Here is a 27,684-nt window from a genome sequence, read left to right as displayed (position 1 = left end):
TGAGTGAGGGTGAGGGTGAGTGAGGGTGAGTGAGGGTGGGGGGTTGAGGGTGAGTGAGGGTGAGTGAGTGTGGGTGAGGGTGACTGAGGGTGAGGGTGAGTGAGGGTGAGGGGTTAAGGGTGAGTGAGGGTGAGTGGTTGATGGTGAGTGAGGGTGAGGGGTTGAGGGTGAGGGGTTGAGGGTGAGGGAGGGTGAGGGGTTGAGGGTGAGTGAGGGTGAGGGGTTGAGGGTGAGTGAGGGTGAGGGGTTGAGGGTGAGTGAGGGTGAGGGTGAGGGGTTGAGGGTGAGTGAGGGTGAGGGGTTGAGGGTGAGTGAGGGTGAGGGGTTGAGGGTGAGTGAGAGTGAGGGTGAGGGTGAGTGAGGGGTTGAGGGTGAGGGGTTGAGGTTGAGGGGTTGAGGGTGAGGGGTTGAGGGTGAGTGAGGGTGAGGGGTTGAGGGTGAGTGAGGGTGAGTGGTTGATGGTGAGTGAGGGTGAGGGGTTGAGGGTGAGGGAGGGTGAGGGGTTGAGGGTGAGTGAGGGTGAGGGGTTGAGGGTGAGTGAGGGTGAGGGGTTGAGGGTGAGTGAGGGTGAGGGGTTGAGGGTGAGTGAGGGTGAGGGGTTGAGGGTGAGTGAGGTTGAGGGTGAGTGAGAGTGAGGGTGAGGGTGAGTGAGGGGTTGAGGGTGAGGGGTTGAGGTTGAGGGGTTGAGGGTGAGGGGTTGAGGGTGAGGGGTTGAGGGTGAGTGAGGGTGAGGGGTTGAGGGTGAGGGGTTGAGGGTGAGTGAGGGTGAGGGGTTGAGGGTGAGTGAGGGTGAGGGTGAGTGAGGGTGAGGGGTTGAGGGTGAGGGGTTGAGGGTGAGTGAGGGTGAGGGGTTGAGGGTGAGGGGTTGAGGGTGAGTGAGGGTGAGGGGGTGAGGGTGAGTGAGGGTGAGTGAGGGAGGGTGAGGGGTTGAGGGGGAGGGGTCGAGGGGGGGGTTGAGGGTGAGTGAGGGTGAGGGGTTGAGGGTGAGTGAGGGTGAGGGGTTGAGGGAGAGGGGTTGAGGGTGAGTGAGGGTGAGGGGTTGAGGGTGAGTGAGGATGAGTGAGAGTGAGGGTGAGTGAGGGGTTGAGGGTGAGGGGTTGAGGGTGAGTGAGGGTGAGGTGTTGAGGGTGAGTGAGGGTGAGGGGTTGAGGGTGAGGGGTTGAGGGTGAGTGAGGGTGAGGGGTTGAGGGTGAGTGAGGGTGAGGGTGAGTGAGGGTGAGGGGTTGAGGGTGAGGGGTTGAGGGTGAGGGGTTGAGGGTGAGTGAGGGTGAGGGGTTGAGGGTGAGGGGTTGAGGGTGAGTGAGGGTGAGGGGGTGAGGGTGAGTGAGGGTGAGTGAGGGAGGGTGAGGGGTTGAGGGGTCGAGGGGGGGGGTTGAGGGTGAGTGAGGGTGAGGGGTTGAGGGTGAGTGAGGGTGAGGGGTTGAGGGTGAGTGAGGGTGAGGGGTTGAGGGAGAGGGGTTGAGGGTGAGTGAGGGTGAGGGGTTGAGGGTGAGTGAGGATGAGTGAGAGTGAGGGTGAGTGAGGGGTTGAGGGTGAGTGAGGGTGAGGTGTTGAGGGTGAGTGAGGGTGAGTGAGGGTGAGGGGTTGAGGGTGAGTGAGGGTGAGTGAGTGAGGGTGAGGGTGAGGGGTTGAGGGTGAGGGGTTGAGGGTGAGTGAGGGGTTGAGGGTGAGGGGTTGAGGGTGAGTGAGGGTGAGGGGTTGAGGGTGAGTGAGGGTGAGTGAGGGTGAGGGTGAGGTGTTGAGGGGGAGGGGTCGAGGGTGAGGGTGAGTGAGGGTGAGGGGTTGAGGGTGGTTGAGGGTGAGTGAGGGTGAGGGGTTGAGGGTGAGTGAGGGTGAGGGTGAGTGAGGGTGAGGGGTGGCCAACATCGCTATCCTCGTTAAACCAGTTGGCTCATCAGTGTTTGTCAACAGTGCGCCTTGTTGAGTAAGCAGAAAGAGATCGACGCCGGTTCGATAATGCCACAGCTCTGTGCTAACAAAAATGCGGAAAAAATAAGCATTTAAATCATTGGCAAATTCAGTAAGCAGAAAGAGATCGACGCCGGTTCGATAATGCCACAGCTCTGTGCTAACAAAAATGCGGAAAAAAGTAAGCATTTAAATCATTGCCAAATTCTACGGAAATTGATTGCAAATGGGAGCAGCTCTGCTTGCAAATCCTCCCTCCGTCGCCCAGGCTGCTGGACTGGAATTGCAGCAGCTAGAAGTGAGGAAGAAAAAAAACAAGCATTGGAAATGCAATAGGTCTCGCACCGTTAGAGTTAGTGCTTTTAGAATTGTTTATGGGTTTTTTTTGTAAATGTTTAGCATTTTTGTTTCCTGTAGCCAATGCTAAAGAATTACAAATAAAAAAAGCCATAAACATTTCTTAAAGCTGTAACTGAAATGGTCTGAGACCTATTGCACTGTGTGAGGGTGAGGGGTTGAGGGTGAGTGAGGGTGGGTGAGGGTGAGTGAGGGTGAGGGGTTGAGGGTGAGTGAGGGTGAGTGAGGGTGAGGGGTTGAGGGTGAGTGAGAGTGAGGGTGAGTGAGTGAGGGTGAGTGAGTGAGGGTGAGGGTGAGTGAGGGTGAGGGTGAGGGGTTGAGGTTGAGGGTGAGGTGTTGAGGGTGAGTGAGGGTGAGGGTGAGTGAGGTGTTGAGGGTGAGTGAGGGTGAGGGTGAGTTAGGGTGAGGGGTTGAGGGTGAGTGAGAGTAGTTGAGGCTGAGTGAGGGTGAGTGAGAGTGAGGGTGAGTGAGGGGTTGAGGGTGAAGGTTTGAGGGTGAGGGTGAGGGGTTGAGGGAGGGTGAGTGTGAGTGAGGGTGAGGGTGAGGGTGAGTGAGGGTGAGGAGTTGAGGGTGAGTGAGGGTGAGTGAGTGTGAGGGGTTGAGGGTGAGTGAGGCTGAGTGAGGGTGAGGCTGAGGTGTTGAGGGTGAGTGAGGGTGAGTGAGAGGTTGAGGGCGAAGGGTTGAGGGTGTGAGGGTGAGGGGTTGAGGGTGAGTGAGGGTGGAGGGTGAGGGGGTGAGGGTGAGGGTGAGGGTGAGGGGGTGAGGGGGTGAGGGTGTGGGGTGAGAGTGAGGGGGTGAGGGTTAGGGGGTGATTGTTAGGGGGTGTGAGCGTTAGGGGGTGTGAGCGTTAGGGGGTGTGAGCGTTAGGCGGTGTGAGCGTTAGGCGGTGTGCGGGTTAGGGGGTGTGAGGGTGAGTGTGAGTGAGGGGGTGTGAGGCTTCGGGTGTGTGACGTTGCGTGAGTGTGTGTGAGGGTGAGTGAGGGTGTGAGAAATAATAATAATAATAATAATAATAATAATAATATGTATTGCTATGGAGGGCACATTTGGAGATGCTTTGTGTTTACAGAGTGTCCTTTGCAGATAAGAAATGCACCAAACAGAAAAAAAATACAATGTATGTGTATATCTGATATTTTGGAAGGAGGGCAGCTAAGTGCCTTGCATTTTAGTACAGGTGTGATTTGAATTGCCAAGCTCTTTCAAGACAATTGGACATTATTGCAATCCGAGAAGCCAACCACACCCTTCAAGTGCAAACACTTGTTCTGCCTCCAGGAATTTCCAAAGACTGCTGAATAACCATTTCATATTTTAGTTAATGGCGGGGGCAGTCGGAAGTGTTTTCATATATTGTCCGAAATCACATTCTCACCACCCCCGCCCCCCCCCCCCTCAGTCCCAGCTAAATAAAAAAAAGTAACAAAGTAACGATCCCATGTATGTTTCTGTTCTTAAAATATTAAAAAAAACAACCTGGCCATATTAAAATGTTGCACTAAAAGCGTCGAAAAGCATTGGTGTGAGACCCATTTGTGCCTCGAAGCCTCGAAAAGTTGTAAGATAGGCGCTTGGGCTCCTCTGTAGGATGGAAGAGAGAATATGTGTCTAGGGTCCTCTTTTAAATTTAACATTTAACCCCTGATGTGCTTTTGAGAAGCTTTACCGCGTGTTATGTCATAGGTCACGTGTAGAGCGCCTGCGCCGCCTCAATGCGCTGCTGTACAAAAAACACTTCAAAGAGAGGGGCAGGCATGCTTCCCAATGAGGCTGCCAGCTTACCCTGGATGCTATAAACAAAGAGGGCGTTCGATTAAACCGCTGCTCCAGCACGATTAATCTACATTTTTTCATCGCCATTAAATCTGATTTTCCAGCACTAATCGTGAAACCCCTGATACAGTGGAGGCGGATTTAATAAAAAACAAGTAAAAAAAATCAGGAAACCACACTAGAGGATTAAGAAGTTCTTCACAAAATATATATTTTATTGTATGTGGCTGGAGAAAAATGTAAATAATTAAAGGGTATGGTCTTTTGAGTAAAATTATGCAAGTACAAATGCTACAGGACAGTTTCCTCTGCTCCCGGCTCCCTTTCTAGTGTCGCCTTTATCGCTCAAACTCATTTGGCGCTGCGTAGGCATTTGAATTTGGTGAAACCCGCATTTACCAAAAATAATATGCATTTGCTTATGCATACGATAAGTAAGGATCGTGTGTAATCGCCTATCCTTTAATTATTAATAATGACCTGGCGATAATAAAGTGTCACAATAAAAGTGGTGAAAAGCATTACTGTGAGACCCTTTGTGCCTCGAAACTTTATTCGATAGGCGCTGGAATGCCTATGCTTACTTGGCAAAACAAAAACAAAACAAAGATGGAAAAGGGGCTTATATTTAAAAACACGTTATCAATTGCGTTCTGATATAATACAGGGAGCGATTTGATTAAGCACAGGGTGGCTTGGTGTGATAAATAGAATATCAATTCTGGATGTCATTTCACAATTGGAACACACGTATATTACTGAAATGAGCCTAGTCGCAATGCACGTGTCATAAGTCTATGTACTGAAATATTTTCCAAGTACTAATTCAAGAGCTTATTTTATTGCATGAGCTTAAAATAGTATAGAGTGCATTGCATGCGTGTTACTTCAATGAGACGGCCAAACAAAATGTGTACATGCTATAATGCCTCTTATAACACACTTTACCTTCACCCCTTCCATTCAACTGTGAAAAGTCTCTTCCGCGTTTTCCACAGGAAATGACGCACCTCCCTATCTTCAAATGATCCCTACGAACAATTGTCACGCTCTCCCACTAAAGCACTCCCATTTGTATGCAAGTTAAATATTTATTATATAAGAAATCTCATTTTCTATGGCTGTTCAAACGTAAAGCGCACTAACAACCATTAGATGGGCGGAGAAGCACAAGATACAATAAAGAAATCATAAGCATGAGCGTGAAAAAAAAGCGAAAGAGAAAGCAGGGTAACCTGACCCAGGAGGGGGGAGGAGGGAGGAGAAATGCGTCTCGGCCGGAGCAGGGGGCGGAGCAGGGAGAGCGGGCTTTGAAATGTACTTCACACGGCCGGCCGGTCGTGAAACTGAAAGCATGGCCGGCCGGCCGTGAAAGCCTTTGATGCCGCAGGGGGTGGAGCGGCACCAGCTGGGAGAGTAGGCAAGGCAGGCGGCTGGGGGCATGTGCACGCGCTTTTAAGCTCAATGCGCATGCGCATTGAGCTTAAATTTCTCGTGCACTGCAAGGAATCGCCACGATTCCTTGCAAGTTGGATAAAGAGTGGATAAGCCACCATAGTCTCGCTTGCTCGATGCGCATGCGCATCGACAGGCCAGACCTAACAAGCAGCAGAGCACGGCGTCAGTGTTGGCATTGATGGGGGGTAGGGGGGAAGTGGGGATTTAAAAGAAAATGCGACACGGCGGGCAGGGGAGGGGGCGGAGCGGGTAAAATAAACAAACAAGACGGAGGGAAGAGAGGGGAGGGGGGAGGAGAAATGCGACACGGCGGGAAGGGGAGGGGGCGGAGCGGGTAAAATAAACAAACAAGACGGAGGGAAGAGAGGGGAGGGGGGAGGAGAAATGCGACACGGCGGGAAGGGGAGGGGGCGGAGCGGGTAAAACAAGACGGACGTGCACGCGCTTTTAAGCTCAATGCGCATGCGCATTGAGCTTAAAAGTCACGGGCACTGCAAGGAATCCCCACGATTCCTTGCAGTGGATAAAGAGTGGAGAAGCCCCCATAGTCTCGCTTGCTCGATGCGCATGCGCATCGACAGGCGAGACCTAAACACAGTAGGCACATTTGAAAAGTGTTCCAGAGTCTGCTTGAAATACACCTGCCTCTGTTCTATGTGTTGGGCCCATTTCAAAACTACATCAAAATTCACATCTAAGTAGGTAAATGAACTAACACTCCTTACAGGGGCCTTTGGAATCTCATTATTTTATGCTCTTAGCGACTTAACTTACCATAACGTAGAATTTCTTTTAGTTGTTAAAGCCAGTAATTCCATAATGGTTTCATAAAAATTATTTGATCTTGGATGCCAGTTTTCTGCTATGTTAAGCACCACCAGGTCATATGAATAAAGAAGAAAAGCAATGAACCTAGTCTCCACTCTTCATGGATTTTAGCCACACTCTTATAAACCTGCCTCAAGACTATTATTATGCAAAGAAAGGAAGAGTAGGGTAAGGCACACCCTTCCTTACTTTTCTAATAGAGTTACAATTCTCTGTGCATTCCCTTTTTGCTCTATATCCATTAGCAGTAACTAACCAATAATGCAAACCTTGTATTAAATTTAACATCCAATCATCAACTCCCTTGTGACTCAGAATGAGCTATAGCTTAAGTCTGTTCACATGAAAGAAACTCAGACAACTGATATCTTCCAAATTGCTGTGTATTTCTTGATTAATGAATATAGGTGTAAACACTGTTCAACAGCTCCATGCCGTTCCTTAATCTGTCCGGTTTATCCACATGTATTCCATTCTTGTGAGCCTGAACTGTAACCAAAACATAAGTATCCGTCCTCAAATTCTAACAGAGGAAACTATCAAGGTAATTGGCCAGTGACAGGTTAGAGTCAGCCTATCACTGGAAGCCTTCTTATGAGCTGACAGGATCTCAGGTGGCAAGTCACTGTCTCCTGCATTTCAACAGCATTTCCTTCGCTCCCAAATAAATTCCACTGGATATTGATGTCCACAGGAAGATAATTTGCCCCAGCAACGAACCCCACACGTTCCTGCACATATGCATACTCAGACACACAAAGAAGGTATACACATGTACACACCACATGTGTTCTCACTTAGAGTATATACACAGTCACCCATCATGCACACTGGAAATTACAAAGCTTTTCAGTGAAGCACATCAGGGTCATGCAGTCAGTGTCTCTAGACTTTTTCCTGGCATCCTGTTGTCTGCATTCTTGAAGTGTTAAACTATGCATCTTTTCGCTCTATCATTTACATTTATATAGTTTTCCTTCCCCTTTCACACAAATCTTCTGTCTTTTAGGTCCTGCAAGGACATGGTGGATAAGATTTCTCAAGAAAAAGGAGATTCCTTTGAGGCTGATCCCACCTATGAACTCAAGGAATTGGAGATTGTCAAGGTGAAGTTTTTCTTTTTCTTGCTGTATCTGTCAACCTTACCAATGCCCAGTTTTTTTGCCTTATACCTAGGAGGACTCAACAAGCATTTAGTATAGCAATAGTTATGTCTGTGTTTTTATCGTGAAACACTCTTGTGTATTTGCAATGAATATGTTTTGTGTATACCTTTTGCAAGATCACGTGTGGAAATATAGGTAGCATCCTTGCAGTGACAATGCTATGTGTTTGCTAAAATAAACACAACCTAGTGTTTCATGTGGACAGGGGCAGGAAGTAGGAGAAGATAGCTTTGATACATTGCCCGAGTAGCTTGCAAGGATCTTCGACATAAAGCTACTGAGATGATGGCACTGAAAGAGAAGTGCCCAACATTTGGTCTCATATTTCTTTATCTTTCACTTTGTTTTTATCACCAGATGGAGTGCAACGAGTGGATCGAAACCTGTGAACTACTCCTGTCTGAACTTACAGGCCTCCCATTGTCCTTGATGACTACCGAACGCCAGGAGAGTACAGAGGTACCATGATCACCCATCCTGCAGAGTGCCATGGGAAGAGAGTGGGATGAACAGATACTAGTACCTGTAAATTGTTGTACCAAGGGTGATTTGGAGACACTTTCTTGGCTGACTGCTAGTGATGATAGATATCATAGTGGCAAACCTACTGAGCCACCCTTGCCTTGACACTGATCTCAGCTATAATCAGGGTTTGATGCAGAACCTCATTACCACTATTTGTACCTTAACTTCATCCTTGTTGGCTGAGTACCACTTGACATATCCTACAATGTATAGAATTCTAGATGAGTAACAGTGAGTTACTGGGATGTTTTTCACTGAGGGGTTCTGAGTAACATCAAATATAATTTTATGTTAAGTATGGCCCCAAAATCATGGGCCGCCACTTTCAACCGCTAAGCAGTGGCAGAGTAGTAATAGGAGAGCTGTACATAACATGGTCTCTGTTATGTATCCCTGTCCCAAAGGTAAAAAAGAATATAAAAAAACTTACCTTTCATCCTTGACCAACCCACAGCACTGTCAACTGCCTTCCTTCCTCCTCCTGCAGCTGTGCTTTCTGCTTTTTGTCAAAGCAGACACGCGGAGCTTCACAGACAGGCTCGCAGACTGCCGCTTCTCCTGTCCAGGTAGGCCTTTATGACATCACAACAGTTGATAATCAGCTTAGATATCAACTCTTATGTCATAGTAGTGGGTTATGAGATGCAGAAACTTAAATAAACGACAGAGGTTCTGTATGAAAGCCATACATAAGATATAAAGGTATAGCTGGGTAACAGTGAATTATGGGGAGGTTTTTCACTGAGGGTTTCTGGGTCACATCAAATAGACAATGAGAGCAATGCTCCAGTTGTCTATTATGCCACTTAGAATCCTGAGGTGGAAAACATCACCGTAATTTACTTTTTACCCATCAATAATTTTATGTTATGTATGACCACCATAATCACCTGCCACTGCTTACAACTGCTATGCAGTGGCAGAGGAGTAATGGGGAAGTCATCCATAACATGGCCTCTCCTCCCTACTTGAATTTGGAAAATAATAACTTACCTGCAATCCTTAACCTACCCACAACACCTGTGCTGCCTTTATTTCCCCTCCTGCAGCTGTGCTTCTGCTTTCAGTCAAAGCAGATTACCAGCACTGTCCTGGAGGTTCTCAAGGAGTTCTGTTAGCCTGGCCTGGAAGGCCTGTATGACGTCACAACCATGGGTTACCCGTTTTGATATCAACTGGTGCTGTGTCATATCAGTGGATTATGAGATTTAGAAACTGAAATAAGCGATAGATGTTTTCAATGAGAGCCATACATGATACATACATATCTTCTATCAGCAATAGCATGGACCCTGCTTCAATATAGCACAATCAAGAATGCATGACAAAAAAGAAGGCTGAAAGGAATCTCTAACTGGAATGGAATGGGCTTCATTTAGTATAAGGCTGGTAGCCCCATCAATGTTTTTAAAGCCAGGTTGATTGAGTCCTTGCGGAGGCATGGAATTGGCAAGGAACGTGGTTTAGCAAAATTGTTTTTGTGCCATGAGTGTGAATGTCACGTTCTAAGTGTAAAAATGTTCTGCTGTGACATAGCACCAGTGGGTTATAGATTTCATAACTTACTGTTGCTATGTTATAAAGAAATTCCAGGCTGATCTGTCTGAGCTCTGCGAGAGACTGTCAGAGCACCGCTGGAATGCAGGGAGCGCTGCTTCTGAATTAGTAAAGTCAAGGCACAGAGAGTAATAGGAGTGGGTGACATAACATACAATATAGTGCATCATCCTACTCATCAGAGAATGACAGGTGTGGCTAGAAAACTTCGTCTAAATCTCACACTGAAACATATGAACATACATGGCATTGTTCAGAAATATTGGTCTGAACAAGGCTGTATCTGAGGTTTTGACACAGGGACAACGCTTTTGTGGCACATCTCAGACAGATATATAGCCAGCCCCTGGAAAATGATTTACAGCGGATAGGTGCTTATTTGTTGTTGCTCTCTGTCCGCATGATTATGCTTGAGCAGCAGATGATGCTCAATTCCCCACTAACAAAAAAAGAAATTGTAGCAGCCGTACAGACTATGCCCATCACAAAATCCCTAGAGCGAATGGATTACCCATAAAATTTTATTAAGCCAATGCAGGGCGCTTAGTAGAGAGTTGGAGGTTTATGTTGACGCAATCAAGACACAAAGTTTTTTCGTGCTGTTCCAAGATGTACCGGAAAGCGTTTGAGGCCATAAAGACAAGCTTGCTGTCGCTGAGCTCCAAAGAAGTCGAGGAAGCGGTGTCGGCCGAAGGAATGGATGCACCCACTCTTCCTCAAGGTCCATGAGATCAGGTAGGTCTAAGCGTTCCCACAAAAAAACACAAGAAATCCATGCACAGTTCACCATTGTCCTGCCACATGCACTACTCTGAGACAAGCAACACCCCAGGTAACTCTAGGCCACAGAGTTGCCCTGTGGACTGTGCTCCTGAACTACTTCTGCTCAGCCTCTTTCCCTCTCAGCAGACAGCCACAGTGGACAAATTACAATGTCTGAAAGAGACAGCAACTGAAGAGTGAAGATAACGGAATACCACTTTCAAAAGAGTACTCTTGATGTGGTAAAAAAAAATACAAATGGAGAAGGAAAACCAAAGACTGGTTGAATAAGAACCCTCACTCACCACCTAGTGGTGACATGCTTCATCAATGGGTTCCCACTGGAAAGACCTAGCGTCTTTCCAGTGTGCTACAACGCCTGTATACAGCGGAGCTGGTTCCTGTGAGTGTTGAGGGTGCAAACAGAAAAACCAAATTGTGCTAAGTGAGTGCAAAAAAAGGGGAAATTAAAAAGTGCGTAGTTGTAACAGTAAACTATTTTATTCAGAGTCCAACCAGCACTGGTTAAAAACAATTTAGAGTGGAAACATAGGGAGGGTCTCAGTAATTAAAGACACCTAGTCCACAAAGTGAAAAGATTAGGTCGACATGTTTCTGCTATAAGTGAGCCCGAGTCCCTCAGCTTTCATCAGGACCAAAGATGTGTGATCCTCCGGTGGTGTGCACGCCCTAAGGTGCACCCTGCCGTGAGGAATATTGTGTGAAAAAGTAAAAAGGATAAATTGATCCAAAATACTTACGGCTTCGAGCCGATTCTGACCCATGCAGCAATTTGCTGGGGTCTGTACCTATAAGGAAAAATTGTTTTAAATTATCAGCAAAACATTATTACAGTGTCTTATCAGTAGTATGTAGTAGAAATCCTTCACCACAAAATACCACCCGGATAGTGGAAAGAAATCAACGGGCAGTGTTTAAGTTTGTAAGCAGCAGGGAATCCTTGCAGCTTGTATTGGGTATGAGGATCAAGTAAATTGATTACTTTTACTACTGTCCTTCCAATTCCATCCCCGTGCTTTTATATTTATTTAATAAAATGCTGAGGATATTATGTAATAGTGGCTATTAAGCCAAAGGTGCACTTAATTTTGGAGAAACCATAATTGTCCGACTACACTCCCACTCATGGAGAGGGAAGGTTAAATAAGGGGTTCAAAAAGGTGACATGACCCCTGGAAGATTCAGGATTTAATGTGAACTCACTTTAAGAGAACGATTATCTCTCCTCATGGGCAGACGCGGTGGCGGGTGAACTTCACGTCGCGTGTCTGATGACTGGCTGTGATGCTGGCGGTGAGTAGCGAGTCTCCAAGGTCTCCGTTTGGCGCTGTGAGAAACTCTCCCCGCTCCACCGGGGCTGTGTGCTCCTTTTCAAGCGCCTCCGGGCGCGCTGGCAGGCGGCAGGCGGAAGTGCTCGCCGAGCAGCCTGGGAGCTGTAGTTCCCCCCGCGGCGTCCTCAGGTGTGGTGGACAACTGCGGCGAGGGAGAACAACAGCGTGGGCTCCCCAGGACTGGCTGTGATGCTGGCGGTGAGTAGCGAGTCTCCAAGGTCTCCGTTCGGCGCTGTGAGAAACTCTCCCCGCTCCACCGGGGCTGTGTGCTCCTTTTCAAGCGCCTCCGGGCGCGCTGGCAGGCGGCAGGCGGAAGTGCTCGCCGAGCAGCCTGGGAGCTGTAGTTCCCCCCGCGGCGTCCTCAGGTGTGGTGGACAACTGCGGCAAGGGAGAACAACAGCGTTGGCTCCCCAGGACTGGCTGTGATGCTGGTGGTGAGTAGCGAGTCTCCAAGGTCTCCGTTTGGCGCTGTGAGAAACTCTCCCCCCCAGAACAAGAAACCAAAGAAGGAAACAAAGGTTGCGGAGAAGGAGTTTAAAGCGATTACCAGGAATCCATCCTGCTCAGCATGACCTCCACAAGAAAGCAAAAAAAAAAATTAGATGCCGCTAGTCTGACATAACCATAGACCATAAATACTACTGATAAGACACTGTAATAATTTTGCTGATAATTTAAAACAATTTTTCCTTACAGGTACAGACCCCAGCAAATTGCTGCATGGGTCAGAATCGGCTCTAAGCCGTAAGTATTTTGGATCAATTTATCCTTTTTACTTTTTCACACAATATTCCTCACGGCAGGGTGCACCTTAGGGCGTGCACACCACCGGAGGATCACACATCTTTGGTCCTGACGAAAGCTGAGCGACTCGGGCTCACTTATAGCAGAAACATGTCGACCTAATCTTTTCACTTTGTGGACTAGGTGTCTTTAATTACTGAGACCCTCCCTATGTTTCCACTCTAAATTGTTTTTAACCAGTGCTGGTTGGACTCTGAATAAAATAGTTTACTGTCACAACTACGCACTTTTTAATTTTACCTTTTTTTGCACTCACTTAGCACAATTTGGTTTTTCTGTTTGCACCCTCAACACTCACAAGAACCAGCTCCGCTGTATACAGGCGTTGTAGCACACTGGAAAGACGCTAGGTCTTTCCAGTGGGAACCCAGTGATGAAGCATGTCACCACTAGGTGGTGAGTGAGGGTTCTTATTCAACCAGTCTTTGGTTTTCCTTCTCCATTTGTATGTTTTTTGACCATATCAAGAGTACTCTTTTGAAAGTGGTATTCCGTTATCTTCACTCTTCAGTTGTTTATCAAAACATTCTTAAGGGGTAAGAGAGTGAACTATCATACCCTTACTCTCCCTTTGTTTATTTGTGAAAGAGACAGCATCCTCAATTTTTGGTACTCCACTGAATACTATGGGAGCGCCTCCGGGCCCACGGATTTGAGGTGTTACCAAAGGTAAGTAAATTGTTCTTAATGCTTTTAAATGTTGATGGGAAGGTGCTTAGCAAAGTGTTAGTGACTAGGCTAACTGAAATTATTCCTGGGCTGGTGTATGAGGAACAATTCAGGTTCATCCCGATAAGTAACACGATTTATAATCTGCGTAGGTTGTCTCGTGTCATAAATGCACCCCAACTGGGGGATGATGAGTTTGCCTTGGCTTACTTGGTTTCGAGCAAGCCTTTGAAACCTTAATCTGGGAGTATATGTGAGGAATGCTGGTTCAGTCGGGAGTAGGGCACAAGTATGTCAGATGGGTTAAGCTGTTATACACAGACCCTTTGGCGAGAGAGCGCATTGGTCAAGCGGTCTCAATTTGGCTTGCACTGCTCCATCCAGCTTGTAATCCAGGCCTAAAAGCGCTCTCACTCACATAGTGAAATTCACCACCATACGTGAGACTTCTCATTCTTTGCACTCAAACTGTGGAACTCCCCCCCCCCTCTACAGCTGTAATAAATAGCAGGAGCTTTTTCCCTCTACAGCTGTAATAGCAGGAGCTTATATCTCCGCCTTAACCCCTCACTTTTAATTGAGCATGCTATAGTATGAGTCAAGTTGAGTTTAGGTACATGTTTATAGCTGCAGGTGGTTTCTGTATGTGAGTGAGAACAGAATGTTCACACTATGCCAGAGTTGCAAAGTGGTTGCTGCTTTTTGTCTAAGTGTCAGGAACAGGATGGTACTTTCAGGGGATGTTTATTGATATCGTGAGTGCTTAATTTGTGCTGGTGGTTGCAGGTTTAAGGCCCGGGCTTATTTTTCATCTTCAGATGTTGACCCAGAATAAGAGAAAGGAAAAAAAGGAAAGACAAAGAAGAAGTAAGAAAAATAGTAATAGGTGTGAACCCAGGGATAATAAAGAACCTGCAAAAGTGTGCTAAAGAGACAAGAAGCATAGAGTGGTGGACAAAAGCAGTGTGAGCTGGCATCAAGAGTAGGCAGCCTTTGTATTCAGTAACCCTGACATTCAGCAGGACTAGTTGTAGTCTCCTACAGAAATGTTGGGCCTGTGTTCTTAGTTTATTTAATTACTGTTGGGGGCAATTTAGGTATTAATTACAATGTTGATAAATGACCAGAAACTAAATGATGTAACCAAATATATCTAGTTGATTTAAAATAGATAGATAACTTGTTCGGCTAAATCAAACTGGATGAAAGCAACGGCCCTAGTATCAATGTACTATGGTCATGTACTCATCTGGCAAAGTCAGTGGCTTCATCTAGATTCCCTAGATCAGGACATGGGTTCTGTCATCTGCTGCTAAGAAACTGAAAAGGGACTAATACTTCATTGCTTTTTTTCCAAGATTCAGGCGACGGCAGTGGCCACTGCTGAGTGGTGCTGCTCTACAACATTCTGTTGAGTCTGTGATTTACTGTTAGGAGAAAAGACTGATACGGTGGATGGCTATTTAGATTTAGCGTTAGACAAGCTTAGAGGTAGACTTCGAGCTAGAAGAGCTTAGAGGGACAGTTTGCCGACTCGCAGAAGCTGTAACTCACTTTTCAGGATAGGTCAAGTAAATTTCCATTATCTGAGGGAGGTGATACTTGAATGTTAAGGAATGAAAAGAGTTGATTGAGTTATTTTTAGAGCCTTGATTAATTTCTATGGAAAGTAGAGCTGACAGACTTGAATAGTGATTGCTCTTCTTTGCTCTCTACTTTTACAGGAACTCTCTAATAAATCCAAACCACCAGAAAGTCAGAGATTGCCAGATACTGAACCTTCAGGAGTTCCAGCTTTAGAGGCAAGTGAACTTTTCATATTTACAAAGGCTGCCCTGCCCAGACATGAGTGTGGACTCATTGAGTTCGAAAAGAGTTTATCTGCTGAAAGGCATCATTCACAGACTGCTATCACAAATGTGTTTTGCTGGAGGGTGACATCATAAATGGCTTGCAATTGGTGGATCTCTTTCATGTAATCAAGGCCGCTAAGAGGATTCTTGACTACTGTATATTGCAACGATTCATATGAAATGAAATGAAATGAAAATGTGATTTGTAGAGCGCTGCAGCTGCCCTGAGGCGTCCAGGCGCTAGACTCGTCTGACTGGGAACTCCCTGTAACTATATTAACACAGCAGTGTACATTTACACTCTATAAAATTGTACTTAAAACTAAACATTTGCATTCTATTCACGTGACACGTCATTATCAATGATTCAAAGGCCAGCAAATCCTATGCCAACACCCTCTGCTGTTTCCCTACCAGAGGCTTCCAACTGTCAGATTTTCTACCGCACAATCAGTGTAAGCTCTGTGCAGCTCTTTCTAAAAGAAGAATTTCTTCAATATTTTCAGGAGAACCTCTTGGTTTTAGCCTGGCTGAAACTATACAGACGAAATCTCTGGTAAAAAAAGACTATATATATGGATGACTATATACAAAATATTGATATTGCCTTCACCCCAATCACAAACCTAAGGACTGTGATATTTGTACGGTGTTCAGCCAAAACATTAAAAGACCAGGAAAAAAGACTGTTGTTCACTATTTTGAAAGACAAACTGGAGGCTACCTCTTCAGAACACCACGGTAAGCCTACCAAATCTTTATCAGAGAAATCAGGTTACAAGACTTGCAAGCAGGCTCTGCGACCCTCTGATCCCTAAGGGTTAGACACTCGATCAGCCGCTGTCCTGATGAGATGCCTGAAAACCATGAAAAGAAATTCTAAAGGAACATCCTTTCTGAGGATGAAGCCTCTATGAACAAGTCTAAAGTCACCTCAGAATCGAACACAGTTTGTTGGCGAGACCATCCACAATGGGGAAACCATCTAGGAAACAGGCAACTTTGCCATTATCCATCAACGGCAAGGCCATTGTTGGTCTTGGCTTCATCATCAACAAAGTCCTTGAGAATACCATTAATGCCGGTTTTTATGCTGTCTAAAAGGACCCTATCATTGACATGGTGACTACCTAATTGCGTCACGTCATCTGAACTCCAGTGAACGATGAATGGCTCATCTACAACAGCGGAAACTTTGCAAGCACCTCTGTGACCTTCAAGTACAGCTACACAATTAGTGTTGAGCCTGCAGGCCAACCTTTAGTGTCAAAGTGTTGTCTAACTCAGCCATTTCACTAGTTCTTGCCATTTGGTCACTACAGATGTTGTTAGTGTCACCAGTTCCTCTGTAACTACCAAGACGACTCTTACAATATGCCTCTTTAAGACAGGAGGAAGAAGAGAGGCAGGCACTAGCAGATTTGGACCCCTTTAGAAGCATTCTTCAGTGATGAAAAATACCTGAAAAAGGAGCAACTCATGTGGAAGAATTAAATACTGAAAATATGTGGATTCTGAGGAAGAAAATAACGAGGCTATGTTTTCCTCACATACGGAGCGTAAGGTTCAGTCACCTAATTTGACTCAACGTTCGGTGCCACTTTCATACTGCATGGTGGAGTTCCCTATGCAGACGTTAAACTAGCTACATGACGTTATTCAAGATAGAAATATCAAAGGCTACCACTTACAGTATGTAAGAAATGGAGTTACCAAATCCCCCGGGGGGGTAGCACAGAATCAAGCGGGCAGGCCAAACTTCGGAGGACATGTGAAGCACTCACGCAGTACTCACAGACGACACACCAGGCACACCACAAAGGAGGCAGGATACCAGCTTGCGTTGGAAAATTAGTAAGTAGTTTAGTATATCTCCAACCTGCAAGGCAAAAATGCATAAACAGTGGTATCACAACACAGCGCCAACTGGCACCAGAGCCAAGTGTATCGGGGGTTATTTACATGGGAAGTAAGGGCTGAGTCCATAAGTCCATGGCTGAAATAAAGAAGAATGTGATTAAATTGACATTATACCTGGGGTCAATATGGCGGGGCCAACTCCGGCTCTCATCTTTAGTGGTAGGCTGTAATTACAAAATTACAAAATACAACATCAGCATAAGTACACACCGTGCACTATAACTCCAACCCGACCCCTGTAAAGGAAGAACTTCATGGCATCTCAGAACATGATAACGGACAGGAGCACCTGTAATAAAGCAGCAAGGCTTGCTCATTAAAATGGGATGCAACCAGGGGCCTGGAATGACACGTCAGGCCAGCATAGCGGCAGGTCCACTAGTATAAGACATCAGGGAGTATACAACAGCATACATAACCCCCCATCAAGCATTAATACTAGGCCATCAGCACACTGGGCGCGAAACCATCTGCCTCAGCATCACCCCAGCATTAACATAAAGCTCGGCCCTAACTCCTGGAGGTCATGCAGATAGCAGTCACATGAACACTAGGCCCAAATCACATTGAACCTGGGGGCATTTATGCATTTACCATGGGCCTGACTCTAGGCCTATGAACCCCAACCTAGGGCAAACCCTCCTCGGGCATAAACATATAGATTGGTTGTCAGGCCTAAACATTTCAGGGAACATCAGGCAACAGGTAAAAATGTGCATTTCATTAGGCATATCACCTGGCTATGCGTATCAAACATTTCCCTGGGGGCCCCTACAACATTCTACATTTCCCCCGTGGCCTTTATGATTAACCGGGGTCTCTGTAGGCAGTTCAGAGGGGCCTAACTGGCATCCTGGGGTTAACTAATTCCCCAGCAGTCACTAGTGGCCTTTACCCTGGTTCTGGGCACTTGGGCCCCTATCAGTCAACAAAGGGGAGGGGGGCGGACACCGACCCTGTGTCCCGTTGCCCTCTCTACCCCCACACAGCTTAACGCAGGCCCCACTCACCGGGCTCCTCTCGATGGCTCCTGCGGGGCTCAGTAGGTACTGCAGGCGTCCTCTGGAGAGGCTCTCCTCGGGCGCAGACCGGCGGGGCACACTTGCTTCATCCGGGCCCCTCTTCCTCACAGGGGGCCCGGGGGTTCAAAACAGCCTCGGGGAGGCCACAGGGGGCGAATGCGGTGACCTGGCCCACGTGGGGGAAGCCAACCTGACTTTAGTCCCACCTCACACGGTGCTCCCTCGACCTCCCGGGAGCCCCGCAAAGCTGTCGGGTCGCTTCTCCTGGCTGCCCGACTGGCAGCTCGCAGGGGGGGGGGGCGCTGTTTCCTCTTTCTCCGGCGGCTTCAGGCAGCCGCCTCCATTCTCCTCGGTTCCGGCAGCGGGACAGACACCAACAGTGTGCCCCGGCCCCGCTTCACTCAGCAGGGCCTCTTCCCGGCACCGACCCCAGTCCACGGAGCACAGACTGCTCTGGTCGCTCTCACCGGGGCTCCCTTCGGGGGGGCACAGGGGGCACAGGGGGCCCCGCCCAGGCGCCTCCTATCTCCGTCTTCACCCGGGCTCCCCCTACCTCACCGGGACCCGGGGCTTAGGCTCGGCTTCCCTTCCTCTGGCTGCCCAGTCGGCAGCCAATCCCTGCGCTGCCTTTCTGGGGGCACGGCTGCGCGGGCCAATCCGTGCGCGGCGTTGGTGGGGGCAGGCCGATGACGCGGCCGGTCGCCCCCGTCACATGATGCAGCCCTCTCCTGACACCGGGGGCCGCCGCAACGATGCCCACAGCAGTGTGGGGGGGTCCCTCAAATGCAGCGCCGGGCCGCGGCGGTGAGATCGGCGGCACAAGGCGCAATCTTCAGGCAGCGCCACCGTCTCCTCGGCCGCAGTTCGGGGTAGGCTCCCTTTTAATTAATTATTTTTAATTGCCCAAGCGCGCCAAAACGAGGGTAGGCTCCTCCAGCTCTATTCCCCTCACAGTCCCTTCAGGCCACACGGCGCTCTTCTCCTCAGCAAACAGCGCTATTCACAGCGCACCGCTCCTCTCCCTCTGCTCACACAGCTCTCAGCTCTTCCAGGCACAGCGCTTCCGGTGGCAGGTTGGCACCTCGCAACTCGCGGTACTCAGGGCTTCGCAGCGCTTCGGGGCCTCACAGCACTTCAACCACAACAGTCATAGGGCACAGTGCCTTAACACGCCACAGTCCCTCGGGGCACAATCCTCCCCGGGCAGCTCCTCACGACCCCGCACTTCAAAAGGGCCACCGCTTCACAAGTGGGGGTAGACCATGGGTCTTCAATCTGTGGGGCGCGACCCCCAGGGGGGGCGTGGACTCATTCAAAGGGGGTTGCGCTCCTGCCTGGAACTGCCTGGATCCGGAATGCAAAACGTTTGCGTTTCGGATTACGAATAATGCGTGTCAATGTGCTCTCTGATTGGAGGACAAAAGAATATAACGTCATCCACGACTGTCCTCCAATCAGAGAGACGTCAGAATGCACACACCAGGAAATGCCGGGAGCTGGGTTCATGAATATACACCTGTGGAATGAACGTAGAGTCATCATTATTATTATTTTTTCGCTGCCTTGCACCCTGTTGCCTTTCCCGGACGTCCTCGTTGCTGCTGCTGCTGTGTGTAGTTCCAGCTGGTGCCCTTTCCGTGCCTCTTCCTCGTGGCAGCTCCTGGTATCTGATCGCATTGCTGTTTCCCAAGGCAACCGAAGCATCGAAGTGCTGGCGAGGCAGCTGCCTCTTCCCCCCCCCTCCTTCCTCCTCATCTACCATGCCCTGCTTTTCACCGCTCAGACATACACACACACACACCCCTCGCCTTTTTAGGTTTTGCCTAGCCAATGCGTACGAAGTACGCATGTGCTAGGAAAAAGCTAATGAGTATAGTATATGTGGCTTGGAATACGCCCCCGTCTTTCATTGGCTAGCTCCATAAATGGAGGCTAGCCAATGGAAGACGGCTCTGTCCTTCAATCCCAGACCAGATTCGGGGGCGTTCCCGAGAATTTTTGGCTTTTGGCGACGTCAGCCGAAAGCCTGTTCTCGGGCACGCCCCCGAATCTGGGCCGGCATTGACGGCACCCGGAAGAAGTCCAGGTGAGTGCTTAGGAGTTGCCAAGATCGTTCTCCTTAGCCCCCGCTTTTGTGGCCTAAAAACTCCTGGCTGTGAGCGCCCCTGCCGTGAGGTAACCCTGCTGTGTTCCACCGCCGTGGCCCGGGGCCTGAGACTGACCTAGAAATCGCCGCCCGCATCTCCAGAGCCACGGAGACCAAACCGAAGGGGCAGCTAGCTGATTGGTGGCTGGCACGCAGGAGCCGTGCTCTGATAGGCTGCTGGCACGAGGGAGCCGCGCTCCGATTGGTCAAGGAGCTCTGACGTCATCGGGGGGCTCGCCTCAGGGCCGCGCTGGGATTGGCCCATCGTTTGCAGAGGCCATGTGAAGCCGTCCGTGAGAGCATGAGGGGGCTGTGGTGTGATAAACAGTCCCTGCTGTCTAAGAGAAGGGGCAGGGGTGGGGCTGAGGCTGCATTTCGACCCGTGACCCAATGTGGGGGTAACTGGCTGGCATCTGTGACCGTAGTTTGTGTTTCCTCCCGACCCCTCCCGTTGTTCGTATTCCCTTTGTGCCTGCCCCCCTCCTGCCGTAGCTTGTGTGTCCTTCTTCCCTCTCGTTTTTGTGTCCTTCTGCCCTCTGTCTGCCTCGTGTTTTCTGTCAATGGGCTGTACCCCCTCTCTGACTGCCAGGTTTATGTGGCTGCCTTCAAATCTCAAGGAAAACTGGGGGTTTGATCACTGTTCCGCGAGGTCCCAGCGCGACTCAAGCCCCTCATGAAGCGCTGCCCCCCCTCAGCCCCCCGTGTTTCCTTCCCAAAGCCCCTCGTGAAGCGCTGCCCCCCCGTGTTTCTCCTTTCAAGCCCCTCGTGAAGCGCTGCCCGCCCTCGGCCCCCCGTGTTTCCTTCCCACAGCCCCTCGTGAAGCGCTGCCCCCCCCCTCGGCCCCCCGTGTTTCCTTCCCACAGCCCCTCGTGATGCGCTGCCCTCCCCGTGTTTCTCCCTTCAAGCTCCTCGTGAAGCGCTGCCCCCCCCTCGGCCCCCCGTGTTTCCTTCCCACAGCCCCTCGTGATGCGCTGCCCCCCCTCGCCCCCATGTTTCCTTCCCACAGCCCCTCGTGATGCGCTGCCCCCCCCCCCCTCGTGTTTCTCCCTTCAAGCCCCTCGTGAAGCTCTGCCCCCCTCGGCCCCCCGTGTTTCCTTGCCACAGCCCCTTGTGAAGCGATTCCCCATCGGCCTCCGTGTTTCTTTCCCACAGCCCCCCGTGTCGCTCTGCCCCCATCCCCCCCCACCCCGTGTTTCTCTCTCACAGACTCTCTTGGTAAAGTATTCCTCACCCCTCCCTGTCCCTGCTGTGTTTCCTTCCCACAGCCCCTCGTGCGGCGCCGCCTCCCTCTAGGCGCTGCGCCGCCTTTGAAGTCGGGCCTGTAGCGCCTGACGCCGCCTTTGTTGCCAGTCGGAGGCCTCGGCAGCGCCAGGCTCAAGAGCTGTAAAATCCTCCTCTTTGATGTTTCTCTTAATCTTTTTACAATTCCGCACTCGATTCAATTAATTTCGACGCGTCTGGTCGTTGGCTTCACCTTGAGGATACATTCAGATAATACCGGCAAAGATTAAAAAACACGGAAAACGAACGGCTCAAATCCTTCGGTTCCTTCAAACGCAGCAACGTGGGCTCAAAAGCAGCCATACAAATGAGCCCAGCACGCAGGGAGGGGCCCTGCACGAGCCCAGGGGCCCTTCCTGGCACTTCTGGGCGCTTTCATCTAAACTGGTACACAGTGTAGCTACTTTTCATGTCTGTGGTAGTGTGAAGTCAACTCAGTCTACAAAGAAACACGAATATTATAGAAGTGGACAAACTCTGCCAAGGGCCTGGCGCATGCACCTCCCTGGAGAGACCTCTAGTCTGTGCTCGGACATGGCCCCCTCTCTGTGCCAAGGGCCTGGCGCAGCACCTCACGGGCGAGACCTCTAGTCTGTGCCCAGACATGGCCGCCACCCTGTGCCAAGGGCCTGGCGCAGCACCTCCCTGGTGAGACCACTAGTCTGTGCCCAGACATGGCCGCCTCCCTGTGCCAAGGGCCTGGCGCAGCACCTCCCTGGTGAGACCACTAGTCTGTGCCCATACATGGCCCCCTCCCTGTGCCAAGGGCCTGGCGCAGCACATCCCTGATGAGACCACTAGTCTGTGCCCAGACATGACCCCCTCCCTGAGCCAAGGGCGTTGCGCAGCACGTCACGGGTGAGACCTCAAGTCTGTGGGTGTGTCTGTGCCCTCCCAGTGTAAGAATTGGCTTTTGTAGTTTGGTTTGCCCTGTTCCCATCATGCACTGGGACAGGAACAGACTAATTTGCATACAGCCAGGTTCTGAAACTGGGATGGTGCAGTGAGCTAAAAAACGGTGTTGGATCTAGCCCTGATCTCTTGACTGGGTGAGAGTATTCTGCTTAATTCAGAGACTCTGTCCCTCACCACCCCTTGTTGTAAATATCCCTGTGTCAAGGGCCTGGCGCAGCACCTCCCTGGTGAGACCACTAGTCTGTGCCCAGACATAGCCCCCTCCCTGTGCCAAGGGCCTGGCGCAGCACATCCCTGATGAGACCACTAGTCTGTGCCCAGACATGACCCCCTCCCTGAGCCAAGGGCCTTGCGCAGCACGTCACGGGTGAGACCTCAAGTCTGTGGGTGTGTCTGTGCCCTCGCGGGTGAGACCTCTAGTCTGTGCCCAGACGTGCCCCCCTCGCTGTGCCAAGGGCCTGGAGACGCACCTCGCGGGTGAGACCTCTAGTCTGTGCCCAGACATGGCTCCGTCCCTGTGCCAAGGGCCTTGCGGAGCACCTCCCCGGAGAGACCACTAGTCTGTGCCCAGACATGGCCGCCTCCCTGTGCCAAGGGCCTGGCGCAGCATCTCCCCGGAGAGACCTCTAGTCTGTGCCCAGACATGGCCCCCTCCCTGTGCCAAGGGCCTGGCGCAGCACCTCCCCGGAGAGACCTCTAGTCTGTGCCCAGACATGGCCCCATCCCTGCTGCCGTAGCTTGTGTGTCCTTCTTCCCTCTCGTTTTTGTGTCCTTCTGCCCTCTGTCTGCCTCGTGTTTTCTGTCAATGGGCTGTACCCCCTCTCTGACTGCCAGGTTTATGTGGCCGCCTTCAAATCTCAAGGAAAACTGGGGGTTTGATCACTGTTCAGCGAGGTCCCAGCGCGACTCGTCTGTTCGGGCGCCTGCCCACCACTTTGTGGGCTAAAAGACCTCCCCCTGCTTTGGGCTGACCCCACAGGGTACACCTGGCCAGCATTTCATTTGATCCCAATGTGCCATGAAGCCTCGTCCCTTCTTCCACAGGAGCTAAGGTTCCCACCGCTCCTGCAGCTTCGTCGCGCCTGCACGCTGGCCCTTTATGTCGTGTGTGATTGTAAATGTATTCATATAGCGCTTAAGGGCCTTGACGAGGCACTGATGCGCTATTCATCGGCTTGAAGTCATTCAGATCTCCGAGTTCAACCTTTGGGGCGCTGGCAGGTGGGAGCCCTTTACACCCACACTTTAGGGACTGACTGCAGCAGTAGATTCAGTTTAAAACCCTTGTCTTTACTCATCGGTGACCTACAGAGAGGCCCCTCCGCGCCTTTTAGAAACGAATTCTACAGACCACTTTCGCGTGTTTGTGTCCTTGGCACGAGCTGGTTTTAGTCTTTAGAAATTCCTTCCGACTGTTTCAGAAGCCGATGGAGTTAATTCACTTCTTTTCGGCGGCGGAACCAACCCTATAGATTCCCCTTTAATGGCTCAACTGGAATCCCCTTTAGTATCACAAATCTTTTAAAAAGTTATTTTTTTAACACAGTAAGTCAATGTCGAATTAAGGGGTTCAGGCGCCAGGACTCGCTTGTGATTTGTAAATAGCGCTTATGTTTTTGCCGCCTTTTTTGACATTTAGGTCTGTTTGCTTTCAGTTCATTTGGATCTGTTTATCCATGTTCATCTGTGTGCACTGTGAAAAATGAACGACGCTCCCGTATTTGCCTGCTAAATGTGCACTCACTTGTGTCTGCGGACGGTGCTGGTATTGTAAGCATCACAGCTAAAACAAGAAGGCACTCACTCCCCTGAAAACATTAGCATTGTAGTCAAACACATCCGTACTTCAGAAATAGGTATATCCGTTGTGACCCCTTCCCTTCCAATCCTTCTAAGCGGGCAGCGCTGGCACCATGTGAGCTTGGGGCTCGGAGCCGCACCATGGTGGACCTGGGCGGCTGCCCCAGGAGACACCTCTGCGAGCCCCTGCCGCCCCCGCCCTGCTCTGCTGGGCCCTGCTGCTGCTCTGCGCCCCGGAGAGCTCCGCGCTGGCAGACTTCTCAGGTAAGACCCTCTCTGCTTCCCAGCCTGTCCTCTCCCAGCCTGCCGTCACCCAGCCTGCCGTCACCCAGCCTGCCCTCTCCCAGCCTGCCCACTCCCAGCCTGCCCTCTCCCAGCCTGCCCACTCCCAGCCTGCCCACTCCCAGCCTGCCCACTCCCAGCCTGCCCACTCCCAGCCTGCCCTCTCCCCGCCTGTCCTCTCCCAGCCTGCCCTCTCCCAGCCTGCCCTCTCGCAGCCTGCCCTCTCCCAGCCTGTCCTCTCGCAGCCTGCCGTCACCCAGCCTGCCCTCTCCCAGCCTGTCCTCTCCCAGCCTGTCCTCTCCCAGCCTGTCCTCTCGCAACCTGTCCTCTCGCAGCCTGTCCTCTCGCAGCCTGTCCACTCCCAGCCTGCCCTCTCCCAGCCTGTCCTCTCCCAGCCTGTCCTCTCCCAGCCTGTCCTCTTGCAGCCTGTCCTCTCGCAGCCTGTCTTCTTGCAGCCTGTCCTCTCGCAGCCTGCCCACTCGCAGCCTGCCCACTCCCAGCCTGTCCTCTCGCAGCCTGTCCTCTCGCAGCCTGTCCTCTCGCAGCCTGTCCTCTCCCGGCCTGCCCACTCCCAGCCTGCCCTCTCCCAGCCTGCCCTCTCCCAGCCTGTCCCCTCCCTGCCCTTTCCCAGCCTGTCCTCTTCCAGCCTGTCCACTTCCAGCCTGTCCTCTCGCAGCCTGTCCTCTCGCAGCCTGTCTCTCGCAGCCTGTCCTCTCGCAGCCTGCCCACTCCCAGCCTGCCCACTCCCAGCCTGCCCTCTCCCAGCCTGTCCTCTCCTAGCCAGTCCTCTCCTAGCCTGTCCTCTCCCAGCCTGCCCTCTCGCAGCCTGTCCTCTCACAGCCTGTCCTCTCGCAGCCTGTCCTCTTGCAGCCTGTCCTCTCGCAGCCTGTCCACTCCCGGCCTGCCCACTCCCAGCCTGTCCCCTCCCTGCCCCAGCCTGTCCTCTTCCAGCCTGCCCTCTCGCAGCCTGTCCTCTCGCAGCCTGTCCTCTCGCAGCCTGTCTTCCCGCAGCCTGTCCTCTCGCAGCCTGTCCTCTCACAGCCTGCCCTCTCCCAGCCTGTCCTCTCCCAGCCTGTCCTCTCGCAGCCTGTCCTCTCGCAGCCTGTCCTCTCGCAGCCTGTCCTCTCGCAGCCTGCCCTCTCCCAGCCTGCCTTCTCCCAGCCTGGCCTCTCGCAGCCTGCCCTCTCGCAGCCTGCCCTCTCGCAGCCTGTCCTCTCGCAGCCTGTCCTCTCGCATCCTGTCCTCCCCCGGCCTGCCCACTCGCAGCCTGCCCTCTCCCAGCCTGTCCCCTCCCTGCCCTTTCCCAGCCTGTCCTCTTCCAGCCTGTCCACTTCCAGCCTGCCCTCTCCCAGCCTGTCCCCTCCATGACCTTTACCAGCCTGTCCTCTCCCAGCTTGTCCACTTCCAGCCTGCCCTCTCCCAACCTGCCCTCTCCTAGCCTGTCCCCTCCCTGCCCTCTCCCAGCCTGTCCCCTCCCTGCCCTCTCCCAGCCTGTCCTCTCCCTGCCTGTTGTCGTGTCCTGGTGGCAGCAGGCAGCAGGCAAGAGCGTGCACTGCGTCCCCGAAGTAACAGCCCTAAAGCAAGCAAGAAGTACGCCCCCCTCCCACCAATCCCTGTTAGGTAGTGGAAACTGTCCAAACTGGGGTGCAGACAGCCCCTCTCACCTTTCGACCTGGTACCACTGCACCAGCCGCACTATTCCTGCTTGTGACCCTTTTGCCTGCTTGTGCTTGTTTTCGTGACCCTGTTGCCTGCTTGTGCCTCCGTGTGCCCCTGTTGCCTGCTTGTGCCTCTGTGTGCCCCTGTTGCCTGCTTGTGCCTCCGTGTGCCCCTGTTGCCTGCTTGTGCCTCCGTTTTCGTGCCCCTGTCGCCTGATTGTGCCTCCGTTTTTGTGCCCCTGTCGCCTGCTTGTGCCTCAGTTTTCGTGCCCCTGTCGCCTGCTTGTGCCTCAGTTTTCGTGCCCCTGTCGCCTGCTTGTGCCTCAGTTTTCGTGCCCCTGTCGCCTGCTTGTGCCTCAGTTTTCGTGCCCCTGTCGCCTGCTTGTGCCTCCGTGTGCCCCTGTTGCCTGCTTGTGCCTCCGTGTGCCCCTGTTGCCTACTTGTGCCTCTGTGTGCCCCTGTTGCCTGCTTGTGCCTCCGTGTGCCCCTGTTGCCTGCTTGTGCCTCCGTTTTCGTGCCCCTGTTGCCTGCTTGTGCTTCCGTGTGCCCCTGTTGCCTGCTTGTGCCTCCGTGTGCCCCTGTTGCCTGCTTGTGCTGTGTGGGTGTCTGTGGAAGGCTCTGTGTGGGTGTGTGGAGGGCTCTGTGTGGCTGTGTGTGTGGGGAGCTTTGTGTGCCTGTGTGTGTGGGGGGCTTTGTGTGGCTGTGTGTGTGGGGGGGCTCTGTGTGGCTGTGTGTGTGGGGGGCTCTGTGTGGGTGTGTGTGTGGGGGGGCTCTGTGTGTGTTTGTGTGTGTCATTTGCGAGAGATAAAGCTAGTGGCATTGTAAATGACAATGCCATTTATTTATGTTAAAAAAACATAAATAAAAATAATGTCAAGAGCAATGCCAATAGCTCTAACTTTAACAAAGGCAAAACCATTGCATTGTAAATGCTTGTTTTTATTTCAAACGATGCTATTTCCGAAGGCTACATTACCAAAATACAGTTTATTTATGTTCACTTCCACTTTTACACTAACTGCATATGCCTTTTTTTACTCTTTTGTTCTGCGTGGTCTCTTGATTTCTTTTAAATCAATTTTCAACATCATTCTGCCGTGACATCAAACTACAGCAAAGGACTGAAATTATGTATGGGCTATCAATGAATACTTGGGTCTTTTTTCCAAAATCATGCATTAGGAGATCGCAGTGACCGAGGTCTGGGGGCTCAATACACTTTTGTACATGCTACAGGAGTTTCTCTTTGACCACATGGTCACAGATTTGAATTCCAGTGAGTTCACACTGCCTTCCATCCTTTCGAGGTTGATAAAATAATGATTGTTGAGTTGGGTAAAAATAAACATCTGTTATCTGTCAGTGGGACCAAGGGGCCTTCTTGGGGTGAACTGGACCTTGGACTGAAATGTCTTGGCCTGAATAGTATTTATTGGCTTGAAGGTACATCATGGGGAAGGTATTCTAAGTTTTTAAATGCAATTTTGTTCAAGTACTCTTAGCCAAAAGGTATATGGAAGACACACTGATAAAGTTAACATGTTGATGGAGCCTCCTGTGCCTCAGAACATACCTCCACTGCACTCATATTTTGATCTTCATTATTATCATCATAGATTCTGGCTGTATTATGAACAGTCTCTTTACC

The 27,684-nt window shown here is 50.8% G+C and overlaps 1 protein-coding gene across 1 annotated transcript in view; it reads left to right on the top strand.

The window, feature by feature from the left end:
- The window catches only part of LOC147671992 (axonemal dynein light chain domain-containing protein 1-like), a gene marked incomplete at its 3' end in the record, with an annotated part of 350,388 nt that overhangs the window by 300,953 nt on the left and 21,751 nt on the right, over nucleotides 1-27,684 (top strand). Inside the window, exons 18-20 of the mRNA XM_086948070.1 lie at nucleotides 7,334-7,430; nucleotides 7,848-7,949; nucleotides 14,884-14,961. Coding sequence (XP_086804196.1) covers nucleotides 7,334-7,430; nucleotides 7,848-7,949; nucleotides 14,884-14,961 — 277 coding nt within the window. The remainder of the gene's footprint in view (nucleotides 1-7,333; nucleotides 7,431-7,847; nucleotides 7,950-14,883; nucleotides 14,962-27,684) is intronic.

Source organism: Lissotriton vulgaris, unplaced genomic scaffold (genome assembly GCF_964263255.1).
Source record: "Lissotriton vulgaris unplaced genomic scaffold, aLisVul1.2 SCAFFOLD_2464, whole genome shotgun sequence".
NCBI classification, from domain to species: Eukaryota; Metazoa; Chordata; class Amphibia; order Caudata; family Salamandridae; genus Lissotriton; species Lissotriton vulgaris.
The sequence above is the reverse complement of the archived record's forward strand: the minus strand, read 5'-3'. Positions and strand labels throughout refer to the sequence as shown.